The sequence below is a fragment of the Neoarius graeffei genome, chromosome 1, assembly GCF_027579695.1.
Source record: "Neoarius graeffei isolate fNeoGra1 chromosome 1, fNeoGra1.pri, whole genome shotgun sequence".
NCBI lineage: Eukaryota > Metazoa > Chordata > Actinopteri > Siluriformes > Ariidae > Neoarius > Neoarius graeffei.
Window position 1 is genome coordinate 17403059 of NC_083569.1, and position 15311 is coordinate 17418369.

At 38.2% G+C, this 15311-nt stretch overlaps 1 protein-coding gene across 1 annotated transcript; it reads left to right on the forward strand.

The window, feature by feature from the left end:
• Nucleotides 1-1346: 1346 nt before the first annotated feature.
• On the forward strand, nt 1347-13248 carry LOC132883830 (uncharacterized). The gene is made up of 5 exons (XM_060917885.1): nt 1347-2604; nt 2710-2865; nt 3254-3349; nt 3732-3807; nt 13136-13248. Exons 1-5 carry the CDS (start codon nt 1510-1512, stop codon nt 13246-13248), a joined length of 1536 nt encoding a protein of 511 aa, XP_060773868.1. The 5' UTR covers nt 1347-1509.
• Nucleotides 13249-15311: the final 2063 nt, after the last annotated feature.

Genomic DNA, 15311 nt, shown 5'->3' on the forward strand with positions numbered 1-15311 from the left:
CCTTCTATTGGGTACTTGCAGATGTGCCTTCAGAATTGAGATCCCAGTTAACATCAATTAATTTGGCACTACTTTGCAAAGCTAATGATGTTAAGAAATTTGGCTATGAAACCGTCCTGGAGCCTCTCTTGAAGGACCTTATTATATTAGAGGAAGAAGGCATTTTTTTCCCTGCCATTGGCAAAAATATTAGAGGAACAGTTTTTTGTGTTTCAGCGGATAATCTGGGTGCCCATGCTTTGAGTGGTCTGGTGGAAAGTTTTACTGGGCATTACATATGTAGATTTTGTGTTGGGGACCATTCAGACTACCAGCAAAAAGAGGTGCATTCTGGATTTTTTCCACCAAGAACAAAGGAGAATTATGCATCACATGTTCAAGCTGTAAAGGAAAACCCTGATCAGGGACATTGTTATGGTGTAAAGAAGGTTTGTCCCTTAACAGAAAAATTGAAGCATTTCCATTTTGTGACAGGGTACCCCCCAGATGTGCTCCACGACCTCTTAGAAGGAGTAATACCATTGGAGTTAGCACTATGTCTTAACTTGTTTGTAAAAAAGCAGTATTTCACTCTGTTACAACTGAACAATTTAATTGCAGAGTTTCCATATAAGTGGACTGACAAAACTGACCGCCCTCAACCAATCTCGCTAAATCTTTCTTCTCGCAGATCTATCGGCGGAAACGCACACGAGAATTGGACACTACTGAGATTGTTACCATTCATAATTGGTACAAAAGTGCCATTCACTGAACCCGCTTGGCAAGTTCTCATGACCTTAAAAGACATTACTGAACTTGTGATATCCCCTGTTCATACCGAGGACAGTATTAGTTATCTCGATAAATTGATTTCTGAACATCGCCATCAACTGTTAGAAGTGTTTCCTGGCTTTAAGTTAACTCCGAAGTTCCATTTTTTAGAACATTATCCGGACATGATAAAATGCTTTGGGCCTTTGGTTTGTGTCTGGACCATGCGCTTTGAAGCTAAACATAATTTTTTCAAGCGTACTGTCAGACACACCAACAGTTTCAGAAACATTCTACTCACTCTCGCCACAAAGCACCAAATGATGCTGGCTTATCATTTACATGCTGATGCTTTGAAACCTGCATTATGTGTGAGTAAAGTAACTAGTATTCCATTGGCATTGCTGCATGAAGAGATACAGGAGTCTTTTAAAAAAGCATATCCAACACAAACCACAGTGGAGCTGACAAGTGCACTGTCATATCATGGAACCAGATATGCAGTTGGGATGATTCTACCCCATGGATCTACCGGTGGTCTGCCCAATTTTGTGGAGATTTCACAAATTGTGATTGTGGGCAGTGATCTAAACTTCATTGTTAAGTTGCTCAACAGCTGGTATTATGAACATTTTAGGGGGTTTGTTTTGGAGCACTCTGGGAAGGTGACCCTGCTCGGCATAGAGCAACTTAGTGATACATACCCACTGACACCATACTATGTGGGAGGGAAATGCATGGTCAGTTTAAAACGACATGTTATTATCCAGTATTAGGTCAGTAAAAGCTGTATTTGTTTTTGTACAGATGGACCCTGTTGTTCTGAAGGTGATTATTGATCATCATAGTGAGAAGCTCACACTGTCACCAGGGATTCCAGATACAGTGGAGCAATTGCATAAGACTGTGAAGGACACATTTCAGATTCATGAAGAATTCACTCTTCATTACCTTGACGAGGACTTTGGAGATTTCTTCACAATTCATTCTACTAAGGACGTTAAACATAAGGGAACAATCAAAGTGGTTGTCATTCCTTCCATAGTGCTCACAACGGTACCACCAGAGACTGAAAATGTGGCAGATGTAAGTGATGTGAGTGACACTTCCAGCTTTACTTCAAAAACGTTGCCTTCACAGTCATCCTGTAGTTCTGTAGACTACCAGTCAGATGGCTCATCGGTGTCATCACAAGATACTATATTGTTGAGCCCTGAACGGGCATTGTGGCCAAGTGAAGTTGAAATTCCACTTTTTTCAGTTGCAACAGAGGCAGTACTCAGGAATGCAAATGAACTGTTTTTGAAAGATGGCACTGTCCTCAACAACACCCGGGTCAAGTCTGAAATAATGGAAAAGCTGTCAGATTACATGTACATTTACACTGCCTATCCTACAGGCCTTCAGGTTGGACAGGTTGCAGAAGCCTTAGTCCAAAAACATCCATGTCTAACAGAACCCGGAAGTCGCAACGGATGGATTGGATGGATGTACAGCCTCAAATACAAAATGGGAAATTATAGGTCCAAGTTAAGAAATCTTGGATTTCCTGAAGTCACGTGCAATTCTCTTAAAAACAAACGTCCTGGTGAGAGGAAACCAGCCCAAAATGTTAAAAAGGCACGCAAAGGGGAAGTGATGTATCTCCCACATTATCCTTCAGGAGAAAGCTCTGAACAACAAGAGGCACAGCGGCTAACAATCCTGTCCGAACTAAAGAAGAGAGAGAGGGCGACCGTCAGCCAATTGATGTCCAACACTTTTGCTCATAGAAGACAGGATGTTGTCAGTCTTCAACTGAGCATCAGAGAGATCAAAGAAAGGTGGCCTGCCTTGTTTGACATGTCACAGGTGAGATTAAAAATCTGTACAGTTTTATGCAAATGCACCTTAGGCAGCTTGTTTAAACCCAAGTCTATAAATTGGGCCTTGTGCTTTTGTTTTGTCTTTTTTCAGGTCAACGCAGAGTTCCATCGAATAACCACCATAAATCTTGAGGCCAAATTCATGTTCAAGTTGGACCACTACACCCCGAAACTCCTTGCCATCTTCCAGGCCAAGAAAGGTGCTGCTGCAGAGAGACATCGTGCAGAGATGAATATTCTACTGCAGGTATTTTAGTTTACTCCTGAGATCATTTTTTCCACCACAGTGTTTTCTTGTTTATCTGCTCTAACCAACTATTTCTTGTTCATATACAACAACATACTCTGCCTACTACAATGTTTTACTGTTAATTTTTACTGTTTCAATATGACTGTATTCTGAGCTACATCAGAAATATCATATGGCAAATATGACGTCAAGATTCCAGTGACCACTACAGATAAGGGATGAATGTTCATAGAAATTTTAATGATTTACCAACTGCTCGACTAAACTGTTTCATTTTTCCAGTGTAGTCAAAACTGTTATAATCTTTAAAGTAGAAGGGCCAAAATGTACACTGAGTGACTACAGTATCTTGTCAGCTGTTGTTTTTTCCCCCTCTCCTTAACAGAGTGGAATTCCTATTGAGAAAACTAGAGAAGTTGTCATCAGATGCCTCATTGATCACCTGGGAGAAGATGTCAGTGCCTTAATCAAGGAGTTTGAGGTGAGTGCAAAAAAAAATACATTGTCAGCTGCACTTTGCCCTTTTGTGTCTATTGGAAAGACTGCAACATTGCTCTTGTAGCTTATATCTAAATCAGATCAGATCAGTTAGTGCAGGGAGGTGGAGCTCTCGAGGATCTGTGGAAACAAAGAGACACCAAGGCCAAACTACAAGTTGAAACGTTAATTACCTGAATTAGTGTTTAAGTCGTCATCATTATTATTTTCATGGGTCTATTCATTATAATTCAAAGTTGTGCTTGTTAAAATAATAGACAACTTGGACCATGATGTTTGTATAGCTTATTTTATGTAGTTGGTCATTTATGTTGTTCTGGTGACATTCTGCCTGCTCTAACCACTTTCATTTACAATGTCTACAGACTTCTGGTGACTCAGCCATCGATGTGGAAGAAGAGCTCGGAGCAGAAATGATGGCTCAATGGACAAATCGTGGACGTAGGAATCGTCATCGAGGGTTCCATTGTACTCAACCACCATGATGATCTCAGCAGAGCCTGCTGCTACTTGCTTGGGCTAACTTATGCCTTGGATCTTAAATACCCAAAAACTCACAAGTACACTTTTGAAGTATTTCAGAAGATGCTTGTTGAAGTGGATGCTGGGAACCTGTCAACAAAGGTGCAAAGACTGAAAAACAACGTGATGATATAGATATCTGTTGAGTGAGCACAGCTGAGACTCAAACATAGAACTATGCGTGTAAGGCAAAAACAGACTCTACCCATTGCACATTTACATTGTGTTGTGTTGTGTTCATCATTTCTGAGCCACAAGACTGGTTACTGGGCATTATATATGTAGATTTTGTATCGAGGACCATTCAGACTACCAGCAAAAAGAGGTGCATTCTGGATTTTTTTTCCAGCAAGAACAAAGGACAATTATGCATCACATGTTCTGTGATGTGCTCCACAACCTCTTAGAAGGAGTAATACCATTGGAGATAGTACTATGTCTTAACTTGTTTGTAAAGCGTTATTTAACTCTGTTACAACTGAACATTTTAATTGCAGAGTTTCCATACATTTGGACCGACAACACTGACCGCCCTCCTGCTAAAACTTTCTTCTCGCAGATCTATCAGCGGAAACGCACACGAGAACTGGACACTGAGATTGTTACCATTCATCATTGGGACTAAAGTGCCATTCACTGAACCTGTGTGGCAAGTCTGTCTCTGCACAGACTGCACATCTGATTTCTTTTTGATTTCATATTTACCACAAGGCTTCAATTTTTTCAACTATAGAGTGTTGAGGCCAGAAATAACTTTGTTCTTCTAAAGAAGAAGTTTTTGTATTTTCAGTTTGAAGTATTTGGAAATGTGAGAAAAGCGCAAGAGTTGACTATTGTATCGTCACATCTAAACATGAAGCCACATACTATATGCTGGAGATGATGTTTGCCGTTATGTTACAGATTGAAAGGTGTAACTATTCATCAATGTGTTTAGTGTTAAGATTACACCTAGCATTAATATTCATTTCTATCTTTTTTTTCCATGGCCATTTGGCAAGAAGTATTTGTTTGATCTTGTAGCAGTTTCAAATGTGCTGCTGTAGGTTGTGTCCCCATAACTTGAGTGTTAAGACAGACGGACAAGGTAAATAAAGTTGGTGATTGAGATAGGGAAAATCACAGTTGAATCCTTCTGTTGTGATACAACTCCAGTTCTCGTGGAGAATTTTGAAGAATGGGGGGGTGGGAGTGGGGGGCTGTTAAGATGCACTTTTGGTTGATGCTAGTATGTGCAGATGTTGGGGGGAAAAATGTCAATTTCTGAAAATTGTTTTGAATAAACTTTTCCTGTTTTGTGAAGCCTTGGTCATATTCATTTATAGTAGCTACTGAATATCCTCAAATAAAAATAAAAACTAAAAAAATCATTCAATACAACACCTTTTTTAGTAAGTCATTGGCAAATTTGCTAGTATCTCCTATAAATGTTTTCAATTACATTTACTTAGTTTCTTTAGTTTTTTTACTCAGGTTTTTCAATACGATTAACACAACGTTTCAGTTACATTTACTTAATTTATGTGGTATTTGAGCCTAGTCAATTCATTCAGACTTACTTGAAAATATTACTCAGATTTACTCATGATTCATGTTTTGATTTAACTGATTTGGGAGCTTTCAAATCTACTCAATATCTTTGAGTGTAAAAATGTTTCACCAATTGTATTAAGTAATATGCAGTATTACTTTTTAGAGTGTAGGAAAGCTGTTTTCTTGCACTCAGAGACACAAAGTGTGTTTTATCTCTCTGAACAAGTGCATATCACAGTACTATGTTAAAAACTCGTTTCAGACGTGCTTTTACAGTTAACATGACCAATATGATTAAAATGTGTTAAAAGCTCGAAAACATGAAAATCCATGCTTAGAAAGTTGTTTCATGTCACATATGCTCGAAGGCACTCATTTCACTGAAAATACTGTTCCTTGTTAAATGTTTGCTTTATGCGCTGAAAATGCGTTAGGAACAGGTTGAAGAGGCTCCTGCTGTAGGAAAGCTGTTTTCTTGCACTCAGAGACACAAAGTGTGTTTTATCTCTCTGAACAAGAGCATATCACAGTACTATGTTAAAAACTCGTTTCAGACGTGCTTTTACAGTTAACATGACCAATATGATTAAAATGTGTTAAAAGCTCGAAAACATGAAAATCCATGCTTAGAAAGTTGTTTCATGTCACATATGCTCGAAGGCACTCATTTCACTGAAAATACTGGTCCTTGTTAAATGTTTGCTTTATGCGCTGAAAATGCGTTAGGAACAGGTTGAAGAGGCTCCTGCTGTAGGAAAGCTGTTTTCTTGCACTCAGAGACACAAAGTGTGTTTTATCTCTCTGAACAAGTGCATATCACAGTACTATGTTAAAAACTCGTTTCAGACGTGCTTTTACAGTTAACATGACCAATATGATTAAAATGTGTTAAAAGCTCGAAAACATGAAAATCCATGCTTAGAAAGTTGTTTCATGTCACATATGCTCGAAGGCACTCATTTCACTGAAAATTACTGTTCCTTGTTAAATGTTTGCTTTATGCGCTGAAAATGCGTTAGGAACAGGTTGAAGGCGCTCCTGCAGTAGGAAAGCTGTTTTCTTGCACTCTGAGACACAAAGTGTGTTTTATCTCTCTGAACAAGTGCATATCACAGTACTATGTTAAAAACTCGTTTCAGACGTGCTTTTACAGTTAACATGACCAATATGAGGAAAATGTGTTAAAAGCTCGAAAACATGAAAATCCATGCTTAGAAAGTTGTTTCATGTCACATATGCTCGAAGGCACTCATTTCACTGAAAATTACTGTTCCTTGTTAAATGTTTGCTTTATGCGCTGAAAATGCGTTAGGAACAGGTTGAAGAGGCTCCTGCTGTAGGAAAGCTGTTTTCTTGCACTCAGAAACACAAAGTGTGTTTTATCTCTCTGAACAAGTGCATATCACAGTACTATGTTAAAAACTCGTTTCAGACGTGCTTTTACAGTTAACATGACCAATATGATTAAAATGTGTTAAAAGCTCGAAAACATGAAAATCCATGCTTAGAAAGTTGTTTCATGTCACATATGCTCGAAGGCACTCATTTCACTGAAAATTACTGTTCCTTGTTAAATGTTTGCTTTATGCGCTGAAAATGCGTTAGGAACAGGTTGAAGGCGCTCCTGCAGTAGGAAAGCTGTTTTCTTGGACTCAGAGACACAAAGTGTGTTTTATATCTCTGAACAAGTGCATATCACAGTACTATGTTAAAAACTCGTTTCAGACGTGCTTTTACAGTTAACATGACCAATATGATTAAAATGTGTTAAAAGCTCGAAAACATGAAAATCCATGCTTAGAAAGTTGTTTCATGTCACATATGCTCGAAGGCACTCATTTGACTGAAAATTACTGTTCCTTGTTAAATGTTTGCTTTATGCGCTGAAAATGCGTTAGGAACAGGTTGAAGGCGCTCCTGCAGTAGGAAAGCTGTTTTCTTGCACTCAGAGACACAAAGTGTGTTTTATCTCTCTGAACAAGTGCATATCACAGTACTATGTTAAAAACTCGTTTCAGCCGTGCTTTTACAGTTAACATGACCAATATGAGGAAAATGTGTTAAAAGCTCGAAAACATGAAAATCCATGCTTAGAAAATTGTTTCATGTCACATATGCTCGAAGGCACTCATTTGACTGAAAATTACTGTTCCTTGTTAAACGTTTGCTTTATGCGCTGAAAATGCGTTAGGAATAGGTTGAAGGCGCTCCTGCAGTAGGAAAGCTGTTTTCTTGCACTCTGAGACACAAAGTGTGTTTTATCTCTCTGAACAAGTGCATATCACAGTACTATGTTAAAAACTCGTTTCAGACGTGCTTTTACAGTTAACATGACCAATATGAGGAAAATGTGTTAAAAGCTCGAAAACATGAAAATCCATGCTTAGAAAGTTGTTTCATGTCACATATGCTCGAAGGCACTCATTTGACTGTTCCTTGTTAAATGTTTGCTTTATGCGCTGAAAATGCGTTAGGAACAGGTTGAAGAGGCTCCTGCTGTAGGAAAGCTGTTTTCTTGCACTCAGAGACACAAAGTGTGTTTTATCTCTCTGAACAAGTGCATATCACAGTACTATGTTAAAAACTCGTTTCAGACGTGCTTTTACAGTTAACATGACCAATATGATTAAAATGTGTTAAAAGCTCGAAAACATGAAAATCCATGCTTAGAAAGTTGTTTCATGTCACATATGCTCGAAGGCACTCATTTCACTGAAAATACTGTTCCTTGTTAAATGTTTGCTTTATGCGCTGAAAATGCGTTAGGAACAGGTTGAAGAGGCTCCTGCTGTAGGAAAGCTGTTTTCTTGCACTCAGAGACACAAAGTGTGTTTTATCTCTCTGAACAAGTGCATATCACAGTACTATGTTAAAAACTCGTTTCAGACGTGCTTTTACAGTTAACATGACCAATATGATTAAAATGTGTTAAAAGCTCGAAAACATGAAAATCCATGCTTAGAAAGTTGTTTCATGTCACATATGCTCGAAGGCACTCATTTCACTGAAAATTACTGTTCCTTGTTAAATGTTTGCTTTATGCGCTGAAAATGCGTTAGGAACAGGTTGAAGACGCTCCTGCTGTAGGAAAGCTGTTTTCTTGCACTCAGAGACACAAAGTGTGTTTTATCTCTCTGAACAAGTGCATATCACAGTACTATGTTAAAAACTCGTTTCAGACGTGCTTTTACAGTTAACATGACCAATATGATTAAAATGTGTTAAAAGCTCGAAAACATGAAAATCCATGCTTAGAAAGTTGTTTCATGTCACATATGCTCGAAGGCACTCATTTCACTGAAAATACTGTTCCTTGTTAAATGTTTGCTTTATGCGCTGAAAATGCGTTAGGAACAGGTTGAAGAGGCTCCTGCTGTAGGAAAGCTGTTTTCTTGCACTCAGAGACACAAAGTGTGTTTTATCTCTCTGAACAAGTGCATATCACAGTACTATGTTAAAAACTCGTTTCAGACGTGCTTTTACAGTTAACATGACCAATATGAGGAAAATGTGTTAAAAGCTCGAAAACATGAAAATCCATGCTTAGAAAGTTGTTTCATGTCACATATGCTCGAAGGCACTCATTTCACTGAAAATTACTGTTCCTTGTTAAATGTTTGCTTTATGCGCTGAAAATGCGTTAGGAACAGGTTGAAGGCGCTCCTGCTGTAGGAAAGCTGTTTTCTTGCACTCAGAGACACAAAGTGTGTTTTATCTCTCTGAACAAGTGCATATCACAGTACTATGTTAAAAACTCGTTTCAGACGTGCTTTTACAGTTAACATGACCAATATGAGGAAAATGTGTTAAAAGCTCGAAAACATGAAAATCCATGCTTAGAAAGTTGTTTCATGTCACATATGCTCGAAGGCACTCATTTCACTGAAAATTACTGTTCCTTGTTAAATGTTTGCTTTATGCGCTGAAAATGCGTTAGGAACAGGTTGAAGAGGCTCCTGCTGTAGGAAAGCTGTTTTCTTGCACTCAGAGACACAAAGTGTGTTTTATCTCTCTGAACAAGTGCATATCACAGTACTATGTTAAAAACTCGTTTCAGACGTGCTTTTACAGTTAACATGACCAATATGATTAAAATGTGTTAAAAGCTCGAAAACATGAAAATCCATGCTTAGAAAGTTGTTTCATGTCACATATGCTCGAAGGCACTCATTTCACTGAAAATACTGTTCCTTGTTAAATGTTTGCTTTATGCGCTGAAAATGCGTTAGGAACAGGTTGAAGAGGCTCCTGCTGTAGGAAAGCTGTTTTCTTGCACTCAGAGACACAAAGTGTGTTTTATCTCTCTGAACAAGTGCATATCACAGTACTATGTTAAAAACTCGTTTCAGACGTGCTTTTACAGTTAACATGACCAATATGATTAAAATGTGTTAAAAGCTCGAAAACATGAAAATCCATGCTTAGAAAGTTGTTTCATGTCACATATGCTCGAAGGCACTCATTTCACTGAAAATACTGGTCCTTGTTAAATGTTTGCTTTATGCGCTGAAAATGCGTTAGGAACAGGTTGAAGAGGCTCCTGCTGTAGGAAAGCTGTTTTCTTGCACTCAGAGACACAAAGTGTGTTTTATCTCTCTGAACAAGTGCATATCACAGTACTATGTTAAAAACTCGTTTCAGACGTGCTTTTACAGTTAACATGACCAATATGATTAAAATGTGTTAAAAGCTCGAAAACATGAAAATCCATGCTTAGAAAGTTGTTTCATGTCACATATGCTCGAAGGCACTCATTTCACTGAAAATACTGTTCCTTGTTAAATGTTTGCTTTATGCGCTGAAAATGCGTTAGGAACAGGTTGAAGAGGCTCCTGCTGTAGGAAAGCTGTTTTCTTGCACTCAGAGACACAAAGTGTGTTTTATCTCTCTGAACAAGTGCATATCACAGTACTATGTTAAAAACTCGTTTCAGACGTGCTTTTACAGTTAACATGACCAATATGATTAAAATGTGTTAAAAGCTCGAAAACATGAAAATCCATGCTTAGAAAGTTGTTTCATGTCACATATGCTCGAAGGCACTCATTTCACTGAAAATACTGTTCCTTGTTAAATGTTTGCTTTATGCGCTGAAAATGCGTTAGGAACAGGTTGAAGAGGCTCCTGCTGTAGGAAAGCTGTTTTCTTGCACTCAGAGACACAAAGTGTGTTTTATCTCTCTGAACAAGTGCATATCACAGTACTATGTTAAAAACTCGTTTCAGACGTGCTTTTACAGTTAACATGACCAATATGATTAAAATGTGTTAAAAGCTCGAAAACATGAAAATCCATGCTTAGAAAGTTGTTTCATGTCACATATGCTCGAAGGCAATCATTTGACTGAAAATTACTGTTCCTTGTTAAATGTTTGCTTTATGCGCTGAAAATGCGTTAGGAATAGGTTGAAGGCGCTCCTGCAGTAGGAAAGCTGTTTTCTTGCACTCAGAGACACAAAGTGTGTTTTATCTCTCTGAACAAGTGCATATCACAGTACTATGTTAAAAGCTCGTTTCAGACGTGCTTTTACAGTTAACATGACCAATATGAGGAAAATGTGTTAAAAGCTCGAAAACATGAAAATCCATGCTTAGAAAGTTGTTTCATGTCACATATGCTCGAAGGCACTCATTTCACTGAAAATACTGTTCATTGTTAAATGTTTGCTTTATGCGCTGAAAATGCGTTAGGAACAGGTTGAAGAGGCTCCTGCTGTAGGAAAGCTGTTTTCTTGCACTCAGAGACACAAAGTGTGTTTTATCTCTCTGAACAAGTGCATATCACAGTACTATGTTAAAAACTCGTTTCAGACGTGCTTTTACAGTTAACATGACCAATATGAGGAAAATGTGTTAAAAGCTCGAAAACATGAAAATCCATGCTTAGAAAATTGTTTCATGTCACATATGCTCGAAGGCACTCATTTCACTGAAAATACTGTTCCTTGTTAAATGTTTGCTTTATGCGCTGAAAATGCGTTAGGAACAGGTTGAAGAGGCTCCTGCTGTACACTGAAAGAAATCATTCAAGAGCCCAGTAAATGTAACATTAATATATAGGTAGGCATGCTTAATAAAACTGCTGAATGTCATCATGACGGGTATTTGATTTGACTACATCAAAATTCATTAGTAAAAATCCAACAGGAATCTTTGTGTGAAATACCTATACTAAAATTAAGTTAATGTCTTTAAAATAAATTCATATTTGACTCACAGATTATATTATTTGAATATTTGTAATAATAAATGTTTGTTTTCAACAATTTTTTTGAGAATGCACTACAAATATCAATTAGCTTTAAGTACGTGTGGTTATCAAACAATTCAACTCAATTTTATTGGACAGTAACTTAACAACTTAAAAAAATCAAGTAAGCAGAACCGACTGTGTGACGTCTTTCCCCTGACGGTTGGGACAGATCTGAAAAATGGAGGCAGGCATGGAGGAGCATGTGGCCGTCGTGCTGGCGGGCAAAGCGGATTAATTTAAATATCAACCTGACCTGACGGTAAGTAGCTGATTTTGAATGAATTTATTTTTTTGTGATAACATTCCTTTGCATTAAATATCAATTTAACGTTACAAACATTACTATCGCGACGAAGCCATTCCTCACCAAAGCTAATTGGCCTTGTTAGCTAACATTATTTTAATGGCATAACTTATTTGAAACACTGTGTCAAACATGTTGTGGCATATTTTAAGGTAGAGACAGTTTCGGCAATAAATTCCAAAACTTTTCTCCGTGCTAAGTTAGCCATATACAGACTTGCTTTGTAGTTCGGTTTCAGACCGCGTGAACGTTAATTCTGGCGCCGGGTCAACCCGGCCCGACCCACGGGTTATGGCAGGACAAGCCCCCGGCCTCTACGGTAGCATGTAGTGTTATCCAGCACCGAAATAGCGGATGTACAAGCTCTGAATGCACTGTTGCACGCGCTGCATATTATTTTCGAGTTCGCCTGGAAGTAAGTGTCGGTCTGCTTCATATATCCACGGGTTTGGCTGTCTTTTGAGCTGCTCTCACCGTCGACCTGGTTCACCTGGGAGAGGTGGTCTTGGTCGAAGCGGTGTGCACGGGGTTTTGTTGAGTTTAGAGCCATAAACTATGCGAAATGTGGTCCATGTATGAATTCTCCCAACTTTGGAATGATGCTGTCTCCGTTCTCATCTCCTTTTCTCTGTTTTTAATTTCATGTGCTTTAATTAAACACATAAATGGAAGGGGAAAATTGTTTCTATGGTGTAAATAATATTATCAAAATTAAGTAAGTCTTAAGTAATTAAGATTAAACATGACGAAGTAAAAAAAAAAGTCACTACATGTGCTGTGCCTGTGTTTATCATAGTTGTCTCAAATGTTAACGTCTCAGGCTGGGCTCTGTCTTATATTGATTTTCAGTGCAGGTCTGTTGTCTGTCTCACTCACTTGAGCCAGTGTGTGTGTAGTAGGCTTTTTTTTAAGTTCATAGTGGCTTGTATGTTTGGTTGTTAAAGTGTTTTCATGCATTTAAAAATATTTTCAAAACCTGCTTTTCAGCATGGGAAAAAATCGCTGAGTAAGAGTGAGTGGAGAGGTAAGTTGTTTGGATTTAATAATAGTAAAGCACACTGAATATTTATTATAAATTTTGTGGGAAGATATACTTGCTGTAGCAGGTAACAGAGATTTTTATTGCGGTCACATTTTTTCTTTTTCCTTATGTTACAGAATCGGCGTGGGAGCCACAGAAGTGCACGTATTACAGAGAAAAATTGAGGGAGGACAGCAGAAGGCCACACTTGACCCAGATTACCACGACCACCTTGTTCTTTGGCGTGTGAGCTGCTGATGCTCCCTATAAACCCACATTAAGGTAACAGTGTATGGAATGGCACTGCAAGCTCTGCACATTTGTGGCATCATCGAAGGGGGGACTTCTTAAACACTATCGACTGAAACATGGACATTTTGGTCGTGGACATTTTCTGCCTTGTATTCATTTGAACTGTTCATGTTCCTTTAAAACTTGGGGTGGCTTGCGTACACACTTGTATAGAGCTCACAAATCAGAGGAAACTGAAAATCAACAAGATGCAATAGCTTTCAAATGTAAAATTTGTGACTCATGCTTTCCAAATACTAAAGATTATTTTCAACACATTAACTCTCATCTTAAAAGACTAGAAACGATCGAGTGTGTGTTTGATGGCTGTGAGTTCACAACAAACGTATATGGCACTTATGCTACTCATAGAAGTCGAAAGCACCAATCTTACTCATGTGAGGACTTGAAGGCTGATGTCATTGTAAAAATTCCAATTTCTACCAGTGTTCAACAGAATGAAAGCCATTTTTCATCACTGGAATCAACTGATGATGTGGAGTTGGAAACTACTGTAGATTCAGATTGCGAGGGACATACAGGTGCATATGTGGAAATAATTGGTTCTCTCTTGTTGAAGCTAGAAAGCATTTATAATGTCACAGGTAAATGTTTAGATGACTTGGTGGAACAGCTCCAGTTTATTTGTGCATCGTCATCTCAACAAATTCCAAATTTAGTGAGAAATATTTTGACACAGAATAACTGCACTGTTGATGAAAATGTTATCAGTGAGTTAGTTGAAAAATTACAACTCTGTAATCCTCTAACTAAAGCCTTTGCGGCTGATGGTCCCTTTCATTCTAAGTATAAGAGGGGGAAATACTTTAAAGAAAACTTCAATTTTATTGAGCCAGTTGAATATATATTTGATCCACAGGACAGTAATAGCTTTCAATATGTGCCTATCCTAAAATCCTTACAGCAACTGTTAAACAATAAAGATATTGTGAGCAAAATACTGACAAGTCATTCAGGCAAGGCGTCACAGCTTTCATCCTTTAAAGATGGCAAATATTTTAAGTTAAATGAGTTTTATTCAGATGGAGAGTTAAAAATTTCACTCATACTTTATGCGGATGATTTTGAAATATGTAATCCGCTTGGAACCTCGCGGAAAAAACATAAAGTGACAGCCTTCTATTGGGTACTTGCAGATGTGCCTTCAGAATTGAGATCCCAGTTAACATCAATTAATTTGGCACTACTTTGCAAAGCTAATGATGTTAAGAAATTTGGCTATGAAACCGTCCTGGAGCCTCTCTTGAAGGACCTTATTATATTAGAGGAAGAAGGCATTTTTTTCCCTGCCATTGGCAAAAATATTAGAGGAACAGTTTTTTGTGTTTCAGCGGATAATCTGGGTGCCCATGCTTTGAGTGGTCTGGTGGAAAGTTTTACTGGGCATTACATATGTAGATTTTGTGTTGGGGACCATTCAGACTACCAGCAAAAAGAGGTGCATTCTGGATTTTTTCCACCAAGAACAAAGGAGAATTATGCATCACATGTTCAAGCTGTAAAGGAAAACCCTGATCAGGGACATTGTTATGGTGTAAAGAAGGTTTGTCCCTTAACAGAAAAATTGAAGCATTTCCATTTTGTGACAGGGTACCCCCCAGATGTGCTCCACGACCTCTTAGAAGGAGTAATACCATTGGAGTTAGCACTATGTCTTAACTTGTTTGTAAAAAAGCAGTATTTCACTCTGTTACAACTGAACAATTTAATTGCAGAGTTTCCATATAAGTGGACTGACAAAACTGACCGCCCTCAACCAATCTCGCTAAATCTTTCTTCTCGCAGATCTATCGGCGGAAACGCACACGAGAATTGGACACTACTGAGATTGTTACCATTCATAATTGGTACAAAAGTGCCATTCACTGAACCCGCTTGGCAAGTTCTCATGACCTTAAAAGACATTACTGAACTTGTGATATCCCCTGTTCATACCGAGGACAGTATTAGTTATCTCGATAAATTGATTTCTGAACATCGCCATCAACTGTTAGAAGTGTT